At 39.5% G+C, this 23,220-nt stretch overlaps 1 protein-coding gene across 5 annotated transcripts in view; it reads left to right on the forward strand.

Moving 5' to 3' along the window:
• Positions 1-23,220, forward strand: part of ZNF385B (zinc finger protein 385B) — an 849,407-nt gene that overhangs the window by 644,965 nt on the left and 181,222 nt on the right. For 4 of the 5 annotated variants that reach the window (XM_073633755.1, XM_073633753.1, XM_073633757.1 and 1 more), the window contains one exon: positions 22,352-22,462. The exons of the other annotated variant lie outside the window; for it this stretch is intronic. In XM_073633755.1, the coding sequence (XP_073489856.1) occupies positions 22,352-22,462 (111 nt within the window). The remainder of the gene's footprint in view (positions 1-22,351; positions 22,463-23,220) is intronic. 5 annotated transcript variants of the gene reach the window in all.

Below are 23,220 nucleotides of genomic sequence, written 5' to 3' on the forward strand. Positions count from 1 at the left end.
CTAGCCGGGATCAATTCCATGTTTGTGAGTGAAATATTAAGCACTAGGCATTTCTTAGGATTAATCATAAGGCCGGATAGGGCTGCAAATCCATCAAGAGCTGGTATTAAGTTAGGACCAGAGACCTGTGGTGATGATAGAAAAAGTAATATATCGTCTGCAAATATACATAATTTGTGTGTAATACCTCCTACTTCAATGCCAGTTATAGTTTGGTTTGTTCTGATGTATTGGGCCATGGGTTCGAGTATAAGGGCAAATAATAAGGGAGATAATGGGCAACCCTGTCGGGTACCTCTTTCGATATTAAAGGCTTCAGATTTGTATCCAGCATATTTTTTATAGGCTTTGGGTTTATTATATAATGCTTTGATCCATGTTAAAAAGTGGGGTCCAAAACCAGAAGGTTTGGATTACTGGGCACGTCCACCATATGTGTAAATATGTGCCTATTTCTGGGCATCCTCGAAAACAAAGAGCTGAGGTATTAGGTGAATATTTTGCCACTCTAGCGGGTACAAGGTACCAGCGAGTTAGGACTTTATAATTTGTCTCCAGTGCTAAGATGTTGGGTGAAGATGACTTAGATGTGAGCCATATGTTAGACCAGTCTGTGTCTTCTAAAGTTCGTCCCAGGTCCTCCTCCCACCTCTGAACATAAGAGGGTCTATTAAGATTTGCTACTCCATATAATTGATTATAAAGTGATGAAATTGTACCTTTAGCAAATGGATCTTTTGTACAGATTGATTCAAAAATGGATAATTGGGATAATGGTGTATCCCCCTTTAGGAATGGTGTATAGAAATTTTTGATTTGGAGATATCTAAATATCTCAGAGTTCGGTAGATCATATTTTTCTCTAAGCGATGGGAATGAAAGGAATGATTTAGATGCTATGAAGTCATTTAGTGTCTGAATGCCTGATGTTGTCCAAGCTTTAAAAGAGTTTGGGTAGATCCATGCCGGATAAAAGGCCGGATTTCTGATAAAAGAGAGGAGAGGATTGTGTGGAGATATTTGGTTTTTAGTTTATCCCAGAGAGATAAGAAGTGTTTAGTTATGGGATTATGAATTTTAAAGCGGTCTTTAGGATCAAGCCATAATAAATTTGATATTAATAGAGGGTCATTTTCTGAAGCCTCTATAAATACCCATAATGGGATTTCCTGTTTTGCATGGTATTTGGACAGACTGGCCAAATGTGCTGCTCTGTAGTAGTTAGTAAAATTAGGGTATCCCAGGCCTCCTTTATTTTTGGGAAGATGTAGTGTGTGTATAGGTATACGTGGTTTAGAAGAGCCCCATATAAACGAAGTTGCTCTTTTTTGTACTATTCTCAAAAAATAGGAAGGAATTGGAATAGGGAGGACTCTGAATAGATAAAGCAATTTAGGTAGAATAGTCATTTTGATTGCATTAATCTTCCCTATCCAGGATAAAGGAAGTTGCGACCATTGTTTTATTAGATTTGTGATCTGTCTTAATACAGGAGGATAATTGGTTGAGAATAAGTCAGAATGAGATGCTGTTAAATGAATTCCAAGATATGGGATTGATTTTTCTGCCCATGTGAATGGGAGTGCAGCCCTAGCCGGGATCAATTCCATGTTTGTGAGTGAAATATTAAGCACTAGGCATTTCTTAGGATTAATCATAAGGCCGGATAGGGCTGCAAATCCATCAAGAGCTGGTATTAAGTTAGGACCAGAGACCTGTGGTGATGATAGAAAAAGTAATATATCGTCTGCAAATATACATAATTTGTGTGTAATACCTCCTACTTCAATGCCAGTTATAGTTTGGTTTGTTCTGATGTATTGGGCCATGGGTTCGAGTATAAGGGCAAATAATAAGGGAGATAATGGGCAACCCTATTGGGTACCTCTTTCGATATTAAAGGCTTCAGATTTGTATCCAGCATATTTTATATAGGCTTTGGGTTTATTATATAATGCTTTGATCCATGTTAAAAAGTGGGGTCCAAAACCCCATTTTTGTAATGAATATTGCATATATTGCCAGGATACTGTGTCAAATGCCCTCTTAATATCGAGAGATAGAAAACATAAAGGGATTTTCCGTTTTTTAGCAATATGTGCCAATAACACTGCCCTGCGTATATTATCGCCTGCCTGTCTATTTGGCATGAAGCCTACTTGATCTCTATGTATTAATTTTCCTATAATGCTATTGAGGCGTTTTGCTATTATTTTTGCTAATAATTTAATATCAAGGTTTAACAGAGAGATAGGCCGATAATTCACACAGGAAGTATCATCAGAAAGGGGTTTTGGGATCATACAAACAATTGCCATTAGTGTTTCTTGCCGAAAAGAATGTCCATCTAGAAGTTTGTTAAAAGTTTCAGTGAGAATGGGAGAGAGTATTTCTGAGAATGTTTTATAGTATAAAGCCGAGTAGCCGTCTGGGCCTGGTCTTTTGTTAAGTTTTAGGTCTTTTATGGCGTTAGCAACTTCATCTATAGTTATAGGCTCATCCAAACTGCTTTTTTGATTCTGAGATAACTCAGGTAAGGTTATTTTTGAGAAGAAGGATTCAGCCTCTGTAGGATTAAATTCATTGTTTGTCTTGTATAAAGTTGCGAGATGTGAGTGAAATTTATGGACTATTTTAACTGGATTACAAGTGTAAACATTTTTTGATCATTTCAAACGTATTGGTTTGAAAGATTTGTTAGTTGAATTTAATGCCCGAGCCAAATATGTACCTGGTTTGTTTGTATTCATGTAGAAATTGTGTTTGGAGCGTTTGAGGGATTTATCAACTGACTCAGTGAGAAATAGATCGTATTCCAATCTAGATTTTTCCAGATGAGATTTTGTACTCTGAGATGGATTATCTTGAAATGATATGTAGGCTGCATTAAAATTGAGTTCTAGTTTTTTTGCTAGATTTTTGCGTTCCCGTTTAAATAGTGCCATTTGTCTTTGTATTGTACCACGCAAGACAGGCTTATGAGCTTCCCACAGTGTTATTGGGGAGATGTCTGTTGTATTATTAATTGATATGTATTCCTTTAAAGCTTGTTCAATGGCCATCTGATGTAGTGGGTGTTTGAGCATTATGTCCGGTAAGTACCACGTTGGGTCATGCGCTTTTGGTATGGCTGAGGCTATAGTAGTGTATACTGCATTATGGTCAGACCATGGAATCGGAATTATATCTGATGCAATAATTTCTGGTATCATTCCTATTGTTAGAAAAATATGATCTATTCTGGTGAAGGTTTGATGAGGGTGCGAGAAATAAGTGAATTTCTTTTTCATTGGGTTACTTTCTCTCCACGAATCTACCAGATTGTATTTGGAAAGAAGTTGAGAAAAAGGTAATCTAGAAGTTATTTTGGATGGTGTAAAAGGTGATTTATCTAGAAATGGGAGGAGGACCTGGTTCGAATCCCCACACATTATCACTGTTCCTATTTTGTGTGTATTAATCACTTGTAATATATGTGAGAGGAATGGTGTAGGTTGTTTGTTAGGAGCATAGTAGGAAATCACCGTGATTGCTGTATCCATTATATAACCCATGAGTATCAGGTATCTACCTTCTGGGTCTTTAATTTCTGATGATAAGGTGAATGGTGTGGATCGGTGAAATGCAATTAGAGTTCCCCTTTGCTTGGAACAGGCAGAAGCCGTGTAAATTTGTTGATAAAAAGGAGAAATATATTTTGGAGTAGAATCTTTGGTGAAGTGTGTTTCTTGGAGGCATACTATGTGAGCCTTCTTGTTATGGAAAGTACGGAAGGCTTTGGTCCTTTTTTGAGGGACATTTATTCCCTGAACATTCAGGGAAAGTATATTCAGTGGTGCCATGGCAATAGATCAAATAGTTTTGACTTACTTTTTGTTATGCAGAGCTGACTGCGCATATCAACCTGTGTGGACTGAAGAGATGAATAGATAGAAAAGAAACCAGTGAATTCTGGAGTAAAGAGTAAACAAAAAACATATGAGATTAGATGATACATTGTATAAATTATTTTTTGCAAGTAATCACAATTTACCCGTGAAAGAAAATAAATATCTCTCTCAGGGGAATAAGTGCCTTCGTCACACTCCCACATAATATGGTTGGGAGAATGAGGAGGGCTAATGGGGGTACACGGATCTTCCGCTTACAGGAGAGAAGTGCTATGTCAAAAGACATCAAAATGAGGGTTCATTAATTGGAGTGCAGAATATAGTTTTTGTTGAAATTATTTATTCCAGGGTGGTTGTATATGGTTAGTCTTGCCCTAGGCTAAATAATTCAGTTAGAAAGGTACTGTTAATAACTTTGGTATTGATGAAGATAGTTTGAATTATTTTGGGATTTTAACCCTTTTAGAGTAAACAATTACATATTTTATTCATATGTAAATGTTTAGATATGTTAACTCATAAAATTGAGGTTGTATTGCTTCAGATTAGAATAAACAAAAACATAATTCTAGGAACTAGTTAGGTAATAATATATTTGTTTTAAGAAAAGAAAGAAAAAGCTTCCATTACTTCTGGATTATTGAACATATTTGTCCTAAAAAGTAATAAATCTATTGTTATTACCTGAAAATATATAACTGAACAAGAATTTCCTTATTTCACTTATATATTCTAAGGCTATATGAATCAGAAGTAATAAGAAATATAACTGGAATGTAACATGATCCCACACAGTGTGTGACTATCAGAATGCAGTCACATTCAGTTATAAATATAGGTTTTTTTATAGAGAACCATCTCTTAGTATAATAAATGAAGAGATATCAGGAATTAGGATGTCAGTCCATTGAATCTTCTTGGTCCATGGATGATGTGGCATAACGGCCTCTTTTGTGAGAATGATGATTCCCATTTTGTTCTGAAATTTTCTGGGTGCTGCCTGAAGGTGAAGATGATGCCATTCTTCTGCGAGTGGGAGTGTTGCTCCTTGTGGGTTCTGTCAGATTTAATTTTAAAAGGGTTTGTTGTAGTTCATCTGCTGATCTGCTTCTGTAAATTGTACCTTGGTAGTTAAATCTGACTGAAAAGGGGAAGCCCCATTGATACATAATGTTGTGGCGTTGCAGTTCCATTAGTTGGGGTTTCATGGATCATCTTTTAGTAATAGTAAGTTGGGATAGGTCAGCAAAAATTTGATAATTGTGTCCTTGAAAATTAAGTTCCTTTTTTTCTCTTGCAGCAATTAGTATTTGTTCTTTCGTTCTGTAATAATGAATGAAATTTTGTGATTATATCACGTGGGGGTCCATCTTTCTTTTTGGCTGTGAGGGCTCTGTGTACTCTGTCCAGTTCTAAACGTTCAATAGGGATATCTGGCTTTAGTTCTTGTAATAGAGCAGTAATAGTAGATTGCAGGTCTGTAACAGTTTCAGGTATTCCCCTTATGCGCAAGTTTGAACGTCTGGCTCTATTTTCGTAATCTTCGAGCTTAGTTTGAAGTATTAAATTCTCTTTTTTTAATTGTTCCAATTCTGTTATATTTTCTTGGGTTGTAATTTCAATTTCATCCATTTTTATTTCTAAGGCTGCGGTGCGGTTTCCCAGCTCTCTTATTTCTTTGGTTAGGCTTTTTGTTATTTGGTCTGAGGTTTGTTTTAAAGCCTTATGAAGCATCTTTTCAAATTGTAATAATATTACTGGGGATGCTGAGGAGGCTTGTGGAGAAGTTTGTGAGAGGATTTGTTCTGTATCTGACTCAAATGGAGAGTCTTGCTGTGACATTTTCTGTCTGTGAGAGCGCCCTGATGCTGTATCTTGTGAGGTGACTGGAGCTGCTTCAGCTGCAGTGAGTGCCTGTGAGTTCTTTGTGAGGTGATTTTTATTTCTGCCACGGTTTCCTCCCAGTACCATATTTCCTGCCCAAACTTTCACAGTTTGTTCCCTGGGGCAAAAAGGTTCAAATGGATACCTTTTGAGCCTGCAGGCTCCGCTTTGTCCTTCTCTTCTCTCCTCAGCGGTGTGGAGCTCTAACAATGCATGTCTGCTCCGCTAGGCTCCGCCTCCTGCCCCTCCATTTATTTGCATTTTAATGAGTGAAATAAATATTTGATCCCCTATCTATCATCAAGATTTCTGGCTCCCAGGTTTCTTTTATACAGGTAACAATCTGAGATTAGGAGCTTTCTCTTAAAGGTAGTGCTCCTAATCTCAGCTTGTTACCTATATAAAAGACACCTGTGCACAGAAGCAATAAATAAGATTCCAATCTCTCCACCATGGCCAAGACCAAAGAGCTGTCCAAGGATGTCAGGGGCAAAATTGTAGACCTAAAACAAGGCTGAAATGGGCTACAAGACCATTGCCAAGCAGCTTGGTGAGAGGGTAACAAAAGTTGGTGTGAATCTCCCTCAGTCTGGGGCTCCATGCAAGATCTCACCGGATGGTGTTTCAATGACCGTGAGAACAGTGAGGAATCAGCCCAGAACTACGCAGAAGAATCTTGTTAATGATCTCAAGGCAGCTGGTCACCAAGAAATCAATTAGTAACACACTACGCTGTGAAGGACTGAAATCCTGCAGTGCCTCCTACTCAAGAAAGCAAATGTACAGGCCTGTCTGAAGTTTGCTAATGAGCATCTCAATGATTCAGAGGAGAACTGGGTGAAAGTGGTCAGATGAGACCAAAATCAAGCTCTTTGGCATCAACTCAACTCGCTGTGTTTTGAGGAGGAGGAATGCTGCTATGACCCCAAGAATACCATCCCCACTGTCAAACATGGAGGTGAAAACACTATCCTTTGGGGTTGTTTTTTTGCTAGGGGGACAGGACAACTTCACCGCATTAAAGGGACGATGTACGGGGCCATGTACCTTCAAATTTTGGGTGAGAACGTCCTTCCCTCAGCCAGGGCATTGAAAATGGGTCATGGATGGGTATTTCAGCATGATAATGACCCAAAACACACAGCCAAGGCAACAAAGGAGTGGCTCAAGAAGAAGCACATTAAAGTCCTGGAGTGGCCTAGCCAGTCTACAGACCTTAATCCTATAGAGAATATGTAGAGGGAGCTGAAAGTTCGCGTTACCAACAGCCTCGAAACCTTAATGGCTAGGAGAGGGTCTGCAAAGAGGAGTGGGACAAAATCCCTCCTGAGATGTGTGCAAACCTGGTGGCCAACTACAAGAAACGTCTGACCTCTGTGATTGCCAACAAGGGTTTTGCCACCAAGTACTAAGTCATATTTTGCAAAGGAGTCAAATACTTATTTCATTTATTAAAACGCAAATCAAAGTAACTTTCTTGAAATGCGTTTTTCTGGATATTTTTGTTGTTATTCTTTCTCTCACTGTTAACCTACCATTAAAATTATAGACTGACCCTTTCTTTGTCAGTGGGCAAATGTACAAAATCAGCAGGAGATCAAATATATTTTTCCCTCACTGTAACCAAATTCCAGACAGTCTAAAAAGCTGAATTACCGACTAACATGGTGCTTACAAAATACCATTATATGAGAATGGCCTAAGCTAGTTTCTGCAACAGTGCCACAGAAAATAAAAACTACGCCTGCCTTTACACGCACATGAACTTTTATGGCATCCCAGTCTTGGTCCGTAGAATTCAATAATAAGTTGGCCCACCCTTTGCAGCTACAACAGCTTTAACTCTTCTGGGAAGGCTGTCCACACGTTTTAGGAGTGTGTCTATGGTAATGTTTGACCATTCTTCCAAAAGAACATTTGTGAGGTCAGACACTGATGGGTAGGCCAACTGACTGTATTTGTGAGGTCAGGCAAAGGGTGGGCCAACTCAATATTGAGTCCTACAGACTAAGACTGAGATGCTATTAAAGCTCATGTTTTCTTTTGAGTCCTTTCACATCTGAGTGATGTGATGTCTCTCACCCCACATAAAAAGTACAGGTGCTTATTTGGGGCATGATCTTGCACTTTTCACCCCAATAGACCTACCTGGGGTAGCCTGAAAATGCTTAAAAAATGCACGTAATGCACATTTTCTGTGCCTAACAACTCTCTTCCCCTAATGCAGTGGTTCTCAACTCCTATCCTCAGGACCCACTAACAGGCCAGATTTTAAGTATTACCTTGGGGGGATGCAGACTAGAATACTGCAATCAATGAGCAACAAATGATATCACCTGTTATCTTGCAAACCTGGCCTGTTAGTGGGTCCCGAAGACAGGAGTTGAGAACCTCTGCCCTAGTGACTACGGTAGCTTTCCATTTTGGCTAAAACAAAAGTGCTCAAGCCTGAAAACGTCAGAAAGACATGCAAAAAAAAAAAAAGTCTACAAAATCACATAAACAAGCTCACACTCAAGTGTAAATCCAGGTTTGGGTGCATAGAGTGAACATAAACTACCTAATATACATCAGGCATTGCTGTACTGCACTAGTCAATCTCGGGACCTTTCTGTCAATAGTCTGGTTATCCTGGAACATGGAACACCCTTCTTGCTACCACTTATTCCCAGAAAGTCCAATGCAAAATTGTCATCAACAAAAAGATTTTCACATCCACTAATCATATCTAGGTCTTCCCTGATAGCTTGAAAGTGATTGGTGAGGCAGAAAGCTGAGTGGCATTTACATAGCACGGGTTTTAGAAAGAACACTTTTATCACCCCCCTTCTTATAATGGAAGTACTCTGCATATGCTGTACAGAGCCATAATTGGATCGAAATTTGGCTGGTTTCCTGTATTAGTTTTAAATTGGGGGCCACCATCTTGTCTTTCGCATACCATAGAGAAGGTGAAGCCAGGCAGGCAATCATAGGCACACATCGAAGACACCACAGTCCTTCCTGTGACACCAGGTGTCACTGCTCTCATCATAGTGGTTAGTGATGGTGATGAGAGCCTTGATATTACATTTTACAAAAATGCTGAATTTGCCTACAAATACTGTAACATATGACACTGCATATTTTGTGTCTGGAAGGAAAACCTTGGAAACAGTTAATAGACCAGATTATGAAGGTATATAAGAGGGTTAACATTTTGATATTAAATGCTTGGGGAATGAAAAGGTTCACTTCAAGGTAAATTGAGTGAACATACTGATTTTAGTACAGCTACTGCGTGTTGCAATGCATCAGTAGCTCAATAACTGTATTCGCTTGTTTCCTAAATTGGGCTTTACTGCAGCCCTGTCACATCTAAGTGAGAATTCATTAGCCACTGGTACAGTAGTAGATGAATTACTGACATGTATTTACTAATCAAGAATTCTTTCCCAGCCATGGCTCAAACTTGTTCTGTGGAGTTGCTAAAGGAACTGGGACTTTCTTTTACCCGCTTGTCTGAGCAGATATATAACTAACTCTTTTATGTATGCATTCCTGCAGAAGTCATACATTTTAACTGGTTTTGTTAATGATTACAAGTCGTCCTAAAAACAGTGGCATTGAGTTAACTGCAGGATCTGAAAATTTGTTACAATTATCTAAAGGGTCTATTTATAAAAAAAAGAAAAAAAAATAAACGTGTAAATGTCTCTGCATTCACACAGCACTCAAGAATTATCCCTGTAATGTGACCAGCATGTTTATTTCCTGTGATTGTCAGCTCCATCCAGTTGCCCTCTTTTCCTAAATACCTCAATCAGGAAAATATTGCATTATGACCACTAGATGGAGCTGGCAATCATAGAAAATGCACATATTAGACACATTATGGGCATAATTCATGATGGCTGTGCAAATGCTGAGACATTTGCACTGCAATTTTTTTTTTTTTTTTTTTTTTTTTTTTTTTAGAAATAGATCTCTTATTTTGGAGGGCTCTCATCTTACTTTCTGCTGTGTCTCTGGGATAGAAGTAAAGGAAAACCTTCATACTGAGTCATAGACAGAAAAAATAAATTGTCTTAACCATTCCCTACTCTGCCCAAAAACTAAAAAAACTAAAAGTTTTGGCTTTACATAAATTTTAAGTTGTGTGTCATGTAAGGCTAGCCATAGATGGGTTCACAGTTCATTTTTGTTTCGTGTGCAAAAATGTCTGCTAAATAAGTGATAAATGGGCAAAATGGTTTTCCAAGAAGACAAAAAAAAATCATTCTTATGAACTAATGGTTAATAGTGGTGTGTGGAGGGAGGGAAGGGGTACCGTATTTATCGGCGTATAACACGCGCCGGCGTATAACACGCACCCCAAGTTTAGGAGGGAATTTTAAGGAAAAAAACTTTTAGGAGTAAAGTTTAAGGAAGAAAAACTTACATTAAAATACCCATCAATGCAGCGTTATCGGTGTCCATCTGCAGCCTTGTCAGTGTCAGTGCAGCCTTGCTCCAGTGTCTATTGCAGCCTTGTCAGTGCAGCTTTGCCCCAGTGCAGAATTGTCAGTGCAGCCTTGTCAGTGCAGCTTTGCCCCAGTGTAGAATTGTCAGTGCAGCCTTGCCCCAGTGTCCATTGCAGCCTTGTCAGTGCAGCTTTGCCCCAGTGCAGCCATGTCAGTGCAGCCATGTCAGTGCAGCCATGTTAGTGCAGCTTTGCCCCAGTGCAGCTTTGCCGGATCGCCGCAATCCCTGCCGACATACACAGCCGTGTGTAAATTCAAATATGGCGCCGAGACTGCAGGGACTCGTCGGAGCCGAGATACACATACCCGAGAGTCCTCGGCTTTTCTCTGCGCCATTTACAGTCCCGCCCAGTCCCGCCCTATGATGGACATCACACAGGTCCAATGGCGGGACTGGGCGGGACTGTAAGCGGCGCCGAGAAAAGCCGAGGACTCTTGGGTATATGTATCTCGGCTCCGCCGAGTCCCTGCAGTCTCGGAGCCATATTTGAATTTACACACGGCTGTGTATGTCGGCGGCGATCACGGCAATCGCCGCGATCGCTCCAATCACACAAAATTGGCGGGGATCGGCCTATAACACACACCCACAATCTTCCCCTGATTTTCAGGGGAAAAAAGTGCGTGTTATATGCCGATAAATATATATAGTGTCGCTGTGAGATGTGTGCAAAATCTGCTGAGTCAGTAGCCCAGTTTCAGCAATATCATTCAGATTTCCAATATTCTTCTTTGGTATTTCTTTGTAAACTCTGTTTCATAAAATTTTCAATGATCGTGAATACCTCCGGGCTACCACAATCAAAAGTGTCTGAGTGTAAGTAAATGGTTGCTGCTCACATACATATGCATATCAATATATCACTGATGCCATAAATAAACAAATAAAGTGCAAAAAATAACTGCAGGAAAAAATTGGTTAGGGTAATACAAAAATAGTATAACACTCTACACCACATTAAATCACCACAACTTCTGTGATGTAATAAAAGTCCATAAATGTCTATGACTACAATATTAATCCAATCAAGTCCCACAATGAGTTGTCCACAATGATTCCTCATTATTATTATTATACAGGATTTATATAGCACCAACAGTTTCCGCAGCACTGTACAACATGAGGGCTTATTCACTTCATGCTTAGATATTGCAATGTGTCCCCACCATTATTCCGGTGTAAACCCACCACCTTCACTCCAATGCGCTCACCTTAGGCTCCGTTCACAAATAGGTGTTTTTGGGCATTTTTATGCTGTAAGCCTCAGCTCTAAAAACGCCAAGACAAATCCAATTCATTTCAATGGGCCCTGTTCACATCTGAGCATTCTATCGCCTGAAGCAAAACGCCCATCACTCAAAAAAGTACAGGAGCTTCTTTTTTGGCAGATTACCGGCATTTTACTGCTTTTACATTGGTGACCTTTTAACTTTGAAAACGCCTGTACAAAAATGCTGCAAAACTCTGCAAAAACGCTGGAAAAAATGCCCGAAAAGTCCCTGTAAAATAGCAACTCTAATGCCCTGTACACACGGTCGGACTTTCCGACGGAATATGTGCGATCTGAGCTTGCTGTCGGAAATTCCGACCGTGTGTGTGCTCCATCAGACATTTTCCGTCGGAATTTCTGACACACAAAGTTTGAGAGCTTGCTATAAAATTTTCCGACAACAAAATCCATTCGCATAATCCGATCATGTGTGGACAGTTCCAACGCACAAAGTGCCATGCATGCTCAGAATAAATTAAGAGATGAAAGCTATTGGCTACTGCCCCAGTTATAGTCCCGACGTACGTGTTTTACGTCACCGCGTTCAGAACGATTGGATTTTCCGACAACTTTGTGCGACTGTGTGTATGCAAGACAAGTTTGAGCCAACATCCGTCAGAAAAAATCTGATGGATTTTGTTGTCGGAATGTCTGATCAATGTCCGATCGTGTCTACAGGGCATTGGATGTGAACAGAGCCCTAGGGTATGGACCTAAAAACATACTTTGTTAGGTCACATGCGCTTGGACCCTTCAGGGGTATGAATAGGTAGGTATTCCTTAATTATAGGTGTCCTCCAGGAGTTGCAATATTCTTGGTGGTAGTAATGAGCTAATACCGCTTTAAGAAGTATTAGCCCATACCCAGGGCTCATACAACAAAAATCAAATACTCAAGCAAAGGATAACAGCATGGACAGGTCATGCAGGACCCTACTGACATAACAAAAAGCCCTTGTCAACTAACCTCCATCACCCCCACACCCCCCTTCATGCATGGCGCTCAAAGAAATACTCATATTTCCATCAGAGAAGAGAATATAAAATAATTAAAATAATAATATAAAATAATTGGCAGAGGCCATAAGAATAATTTATTTCACTATGCTCTAGGTCAGTAAAGGTGAACCTTGGCACCTCAGATGTTTTGGAACTACATTTCCCATGATGCTCAACTACACTGCAGAGTGCATGAGCTTCATGGGAAATGTAGTTCCAAAACATCTGGGGTGCCAAGGTTCGCCATTACTGCTCTAGGTTGTGGTACTCGCACCTTTAGTGACTACAGAGCTATGTAATCATCTCTTGGGTTATACCTAAGATCTCCGTATATTGCTTTGACTGTTGGTTAATGGAAGCTTGTATGCTATCCAGTGAAAGTGATCTTTGTATTGAAAATGATAAATATTCAATAAAAAATTGTTAATTATAAAAAAAAAAAAAGAAGAAGAAGAAGAATTTATTCCACATTCCCAAAGAAAATCATAAAGCACTACATATTCCTAGGAACCACTTTCCATAGTAAACCACGCCCTCCCGATCACAGTTGCCACAATAATTGTTTACACAAAATGCAGTTGACGTGAAAACTCATTTTTGTTAAAGCGAAGCTAAACTCTATCAATCAACATGCATTTCTAATCCTCAATGCTACCCGCATTTATATATAGATAGGAAAGTATATATTTTATTTACTAATTTTAAACGTTTTTTTTTACATTTCTTTGGATACTTCCTGGTTTCTGTCCATCCCAGGAGTCTTCATGAGCATTTTTTTTCTTTTATCTGGAGAAGGGGAGGAGGGGCCTTCTCAGCTAAGTACACCCACCTACTTGCATGTCTGAGCTAAGGGCAGATAGATTCCAGGAAGCAAATGCTACATGAATCATCTGCCCTTACTCAAGATGGCCACGGTCAGAAATGCTAGGGGTAATTTCTCAGCAAAATATAGCATGTTAACATGGATGGATGGGTGAGTTTGTTTCGAGTATTAAAAATGAATGGAATAGCGTTTTCCGTTTGTGGTGCTCACAGTTAAGTTCTGATTTAATTGAATATAATTCATAAAAAACTGGTTTTGCCGTAAGCTGTTTGCTATCTCATTTTTAAATGTGTAAATTATGAATGTATTTTTTTTTTATGTCATCGCACGTCTGTATTACAAAAAGATGACACATTCTGATAGTTTATTGCAGATCTTCAGATGCAGCCTCATATGTGGATATTGTAATAACATTCTTTATTTACATGTCCTTATCATACCCTAATGAAGGATTTCATTCATAGTGTACGAACTCTGCCTTGCCGTGTACTGATAGATGTGTTTGTAATCAGGCCCTATATACAAGATTACCAGTGAAATGGAAAATTCTAACTAGATTTCAGTGGCTCATGTAACTACTTTTGTCACCTTTTATTTGTCGGTAATTTATTTTCTTGGTCAGCTACAAGGATCTAGCTAGTGCCTTGCCGACAGGCTAATAAATGTTTATATGATCTGCCGATAATGATAATGAAACACAGTAAAGAAGGACAGCCTTGTTGCGTTTCTCGCTTAAAGCTGGTTTTCTCATACAAATACAAATACAAATACGATCCATCTAGAATATATTACTAACAAATGCTTTTAGATGTTACATTTATCTGTAATCAGTTGTGAGCTGTGTACTGCAGTTTATAAAACATACAGATCGCTTCCAGAAAGTGCATTTGTCAATGTAATTAGTATGGCAAATCTGTGTTTGTGAATGAGTAGCACAATTCATAGATATATTTACAACAATGGGGTACGTTCAGACCCAAAGTCCAATTCTCTTCTCTTAGATCTTAGAAGGGCCTGGTGACTCACTAGGAGGAAGCACGGAAATTTGGGTAAATGCTTACAATGTTGCCGGGTTGGCTTAAAGGTTCTGATACTGTGAAAGTGGTCTTGAGCTGTATGTGATCTGCCATGGTATCCGGGACCCTTAATCCTCACCTCCTTATAAAACTTTAAAGGACAAAAGTTACAGCCACAGACCCAGCCCTGGAGTGAAATCAGAGGTGCGCTTCAAATCTATAAAAAAAAATATATATACATACACTATATATAATAGAAATTTTATATATATAATGAAAAAAATATATATACACACTATATTACCAAAAGTATTGGGACACCTGCCTTTACATGCACATGAACTTTAATGGCATCCCAGTCTTAGTCCGTAGGGTTCAATATTGATTTGGCCCACCCTTTGCAGCTATAACAGCTCCAACTCTTCTGGGAAGGCTGTCCACAAGGTTTAGGAGTGTGTCTATGGGAATGTTTGACCATTCTTCCAGAAGCTCATTTGTGAGGTCAGGCTCTAGTGTAGACAAGAAGGCCTGGCTCACAGTTTCCATCCCAAAGATGTTCTATCAGGTTGAGGTCAGGACTCTGTGCAGGCCAGTCATGTTCCTCCACCCCAAACTCGCTCATCCATGTCTTTATTGACCTTGCTTTGTGCACTGGTCCAAATTATTTGGCGGAGGGAGGATTATGATGTGGGGTTGTTTTTCAGGGGTTGGGCTTGGCCCCTTAGTTTCAGTAAAGGGAACTCTTAAGGCGTCAGCATACCAAGACATTTTGGACAATTTCATGATCCCAACTTTGTGGGAACAGTTTGGGGATGGCCCCTTCCAACATGACTGCACAACTGTGCACAAAGCAAGGTCCATAAAGACATGGATGAGCGAGTTTGGGGTGGAGGAACTTGACTGGTCTGCACAGAGTCCTGACCTTAACCAGATAGAACACCCTTGGGATGAATTTGTGCTTGACCTCACAAATCTGCTTCTGGAAGAATGGTCAAACATTCCCATAGATACACTCCTAACACTTGTGAACAACCTTCCCAGAAGAGTTGAAGCTGTTATAGCTGCAAAGGGTGGGCCAACTCAATATTGAACCTATGGACTAAGACGACTAAGACTGGGATGCCATTAAAGTTCATGTGTGTGTAAAGGCAGGTGTCCCAATACTCTTGGTAATATATTGTATACCCCTATATTTCAGAAATACCCAATCAGAATATAAAATATAAATATATAAAAATTAGGCCTTGAGTCGCTATTAACACATGAGCAATTTAAAAGCTCAATTCCAGAAGCACTTCAATGCTCAACACCAGATTCCCATGTTTTCTTTTAAGTCCTTCTGAGTGATGTGATGCATCTCAACCCACATAAAAAGTACAGGTGCTTATTTGGGGCATAATCTTGCACTTTTGACCCCAATAGACCCCAATGGGGTAGCCTAAAAAAATGCTTGAAAAATCCTGGTAATATAGTGTAAGTACCTGAATTACACCTGGTATGTACCTCCTGTAGCTCCTGTACAGCAGAGCTCAGAGTGAGAGAGGAAAAAGCAGTACAAAGGGCCAGTCAATTTATGTGCTGACAATGAGCATGCTGATAGAAGGAGAGAGCATAGTGACGGAGATACACTAAGCTCATCACTTTTTGCTGCTTCTTTTTTCACTGGCCAGTTACAGGCTGTGTGCAGGTCCAAGACAGCCTGGGCTCAAAAGAAATGCATTTAATGATGCTGACACTTATTCAACCTGGATAACGAAGAACATCTTGTGGTGCAGTCCTGAGTGGTTAGCTCCAGATTGAATGTGAGTATTGAAGCAATTTTTTAAAATATTTTATAGGGCTATTTTTTTAACTGGAGGTTTTCTTTAGTGCCTCTGTTGGTCACCAATATGGTCCAACACTCCACTATTACACATATAATTTACTGTAAATTTTACATATCTTTATGTCATTCTTATCATAACAATTTTTGTTGAAATGAGTTGGCTGTTGCAGGAAAGGGTTACACATGTTTACAACTGCGTCTCACACCAGATTAAACTTTTATGCCGATTACCTTCTACTGCACTTGAAGTCACTTAAGTTGCCCAGCAGCCTTACAAGTAAAAACTTAATTGAATGAAAAGTTGTATCTATATTGTTTCAGTGATCACATTACATCCAGCCAATGTGTCCTGTTCTGCTATTCAAACTTAGAGTAATCCACCTGAGTGTCAGCCATATTTAAATGTTAATGTGGCACCTTCCTGAATTCTAATAATGACCTAACTCCACACAGCTCCCGTGTTTGGGAAACATCGTCATCTGCTCAGAAGGGAATCTTACACTTTAACCCCGGGAGACTTGCACACAGCACTGTTTGTGTTGCGTTGTCTCTGTTACATCTGCTCGCAGAGTACAGTGGCATTAGGCACGGTGCGTTCTTCTCTGTCGTCTCACAGTTACTAGTGGAGAATTATTTTTGGAGGTCACAGGATTTCTCATCAAGTCCACTCTGCTGTGCAGACACCAGTTTCTTCATGCTGAATTTTTCCTGCTGGAAGTAAAAGGCTTGAGGTACGCAAGGCAAACGGTTATTTCATTCTGTTTTATAATAAGGTGAACCTCTATTCCTGTTCATTTCTGCTCTTCGTTTGTCCACCAAGTACAATGCATTGCAGGTGTGTGTTGTGAGTTTTTTTTTTCCAGGGTTAGTTTAACAGCCCTGGAAGGATTTGCCCCCTTCCAGACCAGGCCATTTTTTGCGATACGGCAGTGTGTCGCTTTAACTGACAATTGCGCGGTCGACACAATCGATATCCTTTTTTCACAACAAATAGAGCTTTCTTTTGGTGGTATTTGATCACCTCTGCGCTTTTTATTTTTTGTGCTATTAACAAAAAAAGAGCAACAATTTTGAAAAAAAAACACAATATATTGCACTTTTTGCTATAATAAATATCCCCCAAAAAACGAATTTCTCTATCGGTTTAGGCCGATATTTATTCTTCTACATATTTTTGGTAAAAAAATCGCAATAAGCGTATATTGATTGGTTTGCGCAAAAGTTATAGCATCTACAAAATAGGGGATAGATTTATGGCATTTTTATTATTATTTTTTTACTAGTAATGGCGGTGATCTGCAATTTTTATCAGACTGCGACATTGCGACGGACAGATCGGACACTTGTGCCACTTTTTTGGGACCATTGACATTTATACAGCGATCAGAGCTAAAAATAGCCACTGATTACTGTATAAATGTCATTGGCACGGAATGGGTTAACACTAGGGGACGATCAAGGAGTTAAATGTGTTCCCAAGATGTGTTCTAACTGTGGGGGGAATGTGGCTGACTAAAGGAGGAGACAGATCCTTGTTCCTACTTAGTAGGAAAACACGATCTGTCTCCTCTCCCCTGACAGAACCAGGATTTGTGTGTTTACACACACAGATCCCGATTCTTGCTCTGTCATGAGTAATCGCGGGTGCCCGGCGGACACGTGTATCGGCTCCAGGGACACACTGCGGGCATGTGCTACATTGTACAGCTGTGACGGCTCGCCCAGAGAGCCATCCTGCCACAGTATAACTGCCGCGGCTGGTCGGGAAGAGGTTAAAAAGTCTTCCACACACATGGTTTGCGTGTAAAGCTGTTGGCTTTCTGCTTAGTGCTGTGTCTAGTGCAGAAGAGTGCCCACTTGTGGGAGCCATTTGGATAGAAGTGTATGCAAAGGCAAAATCTTCTTTCTGTATCGTTGATAAGAGTTGTGAGAGGTTAGAAAAGTTTGGGGCCCTGGATCTCACAAAGCAGTAGGTGTTTTTAGTCAGGTCTTAAGCAGTGTAGAGGGCATAAATATACCTAGGCATTTCTTTATGGAGTGAAGGCCATAGGTTGGCTTTGATGATGGTATCTGGAGCGATTATACTGATTACCCCTCAGGATCCCTACAAATTTATCAGGTCCAATACATTCTTCATTCAACAACCCCAAGCCCTAATGAAGCAGGATTCCTCCAATGTCATCAGTCCAATACATGCTTCATTCTACAGTACCATACCCTAATGAAGAACGACCCTTTCAACTCACGTAACGAGTTTTATGACATAAATTTGAATAAACTTAAATTTTTATCAAAATTCCTAAATCTGCATTTTTTAGGCCTTTTCCACTTTGCACACCTAGGTTTTTAATTCTGTCTGTGTGTCACTTAGACCTAAGTATATTCATGCTCTCTATTTGTCCTGGTGACCACTGTCCCTACTATTAAAAGAAAGAGATGGTTGACACTATCTATGTCTGTTGAGCTGCGTTTTTCTGCACAGCACCGCACATAGATGGTGTACACAGAGTACATAGAAAATAACTGGCCCTAAGGCTCGGTTCACACTGGGGCGACTTGTCAGGCGACCTAGTCGCCTGACAAGTCGCCTCCCGTTCTGTGCTATGGAACCGTTCTAATTGGAGCGACGCAAGTCGCTCCGACTTAGAAAAAGGTTCCTGTATTACTTTGGGGGCGACTTGGGGCGACTTGCATAGACTTCTATGCAGAAGTCGTCTCGCAAGTCGCCCCGGCAGTCGTTTGCAGGTCGCCTCGCTGAGGCGACCTGCAAGTCGTGCCGCCCATGTGTGAACCGAGCCTAAGTGAGAATCAATATCAGTTGTTACCACCAGAAAAGGAATAGAGGGAAAAAAAACAGGAAAAGTAATGTAGATGGTTTACTAAAGAAATAAAGAAATTTCAGTTAGCACTTCGCTTAGTGAGTAATCTGTATTCAGTTCAATCATCCATTTCTGTGCTTTTTATTTTCCTTGCACATGATTGGGTATTCAGAGTAAATGTACCCTCATGTTATTGCTGTACAGTATACTAAGTGAATGTTCACTACTTCTTTCCCCCAAATCAGAGATAATTGCAAGCACCATAACTTGGGGCAGTTTCTTAAAATGAAGGATAATGATTATGTATGGGTTTGAGTAATTCACTGTTTGTAGAATTATTTTTGTTACACATACTTTATCTCATTGATAAGTGTCTGTTAGATAAAACCTCTATGCATTGACCACAGCTACAGATTGATCTTCCAGCCTTCCACAGGTAGAATCAGAAAAGTCTGAATCTTATTGATGCTGTGAGCAACAAGTGACGTTTGTATAAGCAGCCAGACATTGATGAATGAGGCTGGCAGTAATCTGTATTTAGGCTACATGTAGGAGTACTTCTGCTTCCTGTTAAATGTCGATTTTTCAAGTGTGTTATCACTAGGCAGTAGACATGTGCATTTGTTATCGTCCGAATGCATTTTCGTCCAAATTTCGGGGATTTTCGTGTCCGTTTTGACAAAATGATAACAAACGTGCAGAATCCGAAATCCGAAAAATCCAAAATAAAAAAATCCTTTATTTTCGCATCCATTATATTTTCGTATCGTTGTGACAACAGTTCGATATAGATAGAAGATTCGACATGACGGTGACAATAGCGATCTGTGTCTATCGAACCTGTGGTTGAATGTGCCTAACCTAACTCTATTAGTCCAAGATTATTCTACATAGAGAGAAAAGATTTGACATTATAGAGACAAGATTTGACGAAGCAGCTAAAAACATACGATCCCCATGAGCAGACATTTAAGGTTAAATGCTCCACCCATAGGCTATAGAAGAGTTCTAATGTTGTTTGACTAGTAATAATAATTAATAATTATTACTAGTCAAACAACATTAGAATTCTACTATAGCTTGTGGGCAGAGCATTCGACCGTAAATGTACGATCACGGTGTTGTACTGTTTAGCTGCTTCGTCGAATCTTCTTAGAACATCTGACAGACACCATAAGCCTTCAATTGACAGATTCAACCTTAATTAATTCGGATTTTTGTACGAATGCATTTTTACCGAAAACGAAATAAATATAAACTGATTTCGGGAGTAATTAAATGATTACATTTTTCGGACCAAACCGAAGTTCTGAAACAAAATATTTCAGTGTGCACATGTCTACTAGGTAGTACATGGAAATATTTCAAAAACAGTGTTCATCGCATTTTTTTCCCCTTATTACAGCAAAAAAGATAGCTGTAGAAGTGTTCATTGTTCCCATTGGGTAAAAATCAAGTTTTTTTTTTCCATGTGCTGTGTATAGAAACATGGGTTTCAACATAATAAATATGAGCTGATTTTGCCCACAAAGACCAACAGTGATCACCCGCCTGGTCAGCAATATGAAACTTACATGTCAAAACATCCCTGCACTCAGGAACGGAATAATATCTGTGGCGGGCCCTGGATAGAATATTGTGTGGTGACCCCACCCTTTAAAAAGAGAAAAACAGAGAATAAACTAAAAAATAAAAGAAATATATGTGCTAAAAATGAACCACAATAACATACAGCAGCTATGCACTATAACCAAGATAGTAGGCAAAAAGCAAATATATAACAAAAAAAGTGCAGCTTGTGTTCTTCTGAAGAATGGAAGCATTGATCAGCCATGGCAAGAACCAAGCAGACCGCTAGTAAGTCCACCGGAGGGAAAGCTCCCCGCAAGCAGCTGGCCACCAAAGCCGGACTCAAGAGCACCCAGGCCACCAGCGGAGTCAAGAAGCCTCACCGCTATAGGCCCGGCACCGTGTCTCCCTGAGAGATCCGCCTCTACCAGAAATCCACCGAGTTGCTCATCTGCAAGCTGCCCTTCCAGCGCCTCGTCCGAGAGATCGCCCAGGATTTCAAGACCGACCTGCGCTTCCAGAGCTCTGGCATTATGGCTCTGCAGAAAGTCTCTGAGGCTTATCTCGTAGGACTCTTCAAGGACACCAACCTCTGCGCCATCCATGCCAAGAGGGTCACCATCATGCCCCAAGACATCTAGCTGGCACGCCGCATCCGAGAAGAGAGGGCCTTATACACACCCAGACCCCCCACCAACCTCCTCCTCATCACCCTCTACACACAACACAAAGGCTCTTCTAAGAGCCACCAAAAAAAGAGAATAAACTAGCAGATGAATAAGGGTTGAGGGATTAGTTAACCACTTCAGTACAGGGCAATTTCACCCCCTTCCTGCCCAGACCAATTTTTAGTTTTCAGTGCTCTCACAATTCAGATGATGATTACTCGGTCTTGCAACACTGTACCCAAACGAAATTTTTATCAGTTTTTACACACAAATAGAGCTTTCTTTTGGGGATATTTAATCACCACTGGGTTTTTTATTTTTTGCGATATAAGCAAAATTATGGAAAAAAATAATAGAATAGAATAGTTTTTTTATCTTAATGCATAGAATGCATTAACATATAAAACCTTCTGCCTTTACAACTCCTTTAACAAAGAATTAAATTAAATAGTATCATAGTCATAGTATTGTAGTCTGTCCTAAAGAATTGCCTCCTTTTATGAGACAAAGAAATATACATTTACAGGATTTTTGCAACCGTAGGGAATGAAAAGTCAGCATGCTAAATTGCTTGATTTCCTCATGATGGATCTTTATATGTATGCATGGTTCTGAACTGGGTCTTAAAGTGGATTTCTTGTGTTTTTATATATCTGGGAAACACATGCTTGTGGGATTAATGAAAAAGCTAGCAAACTTATGGCCTTAGTAAATCAGGCCCATGGAATGCTGTGCCAATGAGAACATTTTGTAAACAACTGTAGGTAACCATAGACATCAGTATACAGGCATGGCTGGCAAAAATTAGAAAAAAATAGAACTTAAATTGTTCTCAATGCACACAGTGCAGAAATTTAAAATTATGTGCAAACAGAACAAGAGAAGCAATTAATTCTTTATTATGAAAGTTCACTGCCTGGCTTGACAAAATAATTTCTGCCAAAAAACGGTTCAGCAAACAGTGAACCATTCACAGTTCAGGTTCAGTTTAAAAAAGCCGTTTAATAAAAAGATAATTGCTTTACATTGTCTCATTGTAAGCTATGGCATATTTATGTGCTCATATTTACTTATTTTTATTTTAGATGGACCCAGTACAAAAAGCTGTGATAAACCATACCTTTGGCGTTTCCATTCCACCAAAGAAAAAGCAAGTTATTTCTTGCAACGTTTGCCAGCTTCGATTTAATTCTGATGTAAGTATTAATAATAATTGTGATAACTGAGGATCAAATAGTTTAATCAAAAAACTTTCTAGAGTAGAACATATTTTTTCGGCAAACAAATGACACAATTTACAAGGAAAAGCTACCAGTTCTTAAAAGTACGCTCAATGCAGGGAGGAAGCCATCATTTTGGTGTTCAAGATAATACTGAGAATTATAGTTTTAAGAAACAATGATAAAAATACCTCCTAAATGTCTAAACTGTTACCCCCAAAAAGAGGAATACTTTATCAAAAAATGAGTCATAGTTTATCAAAATATAAAGACTCAACCTGAGTAGAAGTAAGACCTGACCAATCCAGTGATATCATAGCTAGCTGCAGCAGCGAGGCTTCTGGTTTTCATTATTGCATTGTGAATATCGCTAACACATCTTGTACAAATTATAGAGAAGCACACATGGAGTTGGCATATTTAAAAAGGTTATCTGTGTATTTGGACTTCTTTAACCCATTTCAGACTTTAATGACATCATCATTATCATTTTTATCACTTCATGGAAACTGCTGTACAAGGCAGCAGCTTCTTCCACTCCTGCTTGTCTTTGGCTAATCTTGATCCCAATGTGTTTTGGGCTTTCAAGTTCCACCTCTAGAATACGCTGCATGTTATTTTAGGACAACATCTTCTTCATATTTACAAAACTAGCTGCTCTTACATTCTGTAAAGATACTCACTGTAGGGTTACCTGTTCTGTGGCTACTCACTTTCTGCATTTAATTCTGAGA

The sequence above is a fragment of the Aquarana catesbeiana genome, linkage group LG06 (genome assembly GCF_042186555.1).
Source record: "Aquarana catesbeiana isolate 2022-GZ linkage group LG06, ASM4218655v1, whole genome shotgun sequence".
In the NCBI taxonomy this organism is placed as follows: domain Eukaryota; kingdom Metazoa; phylum Chordata; class Amphibia; order Anura; family Ranidae; genus Aquarana; species Aquarana catesbeiana.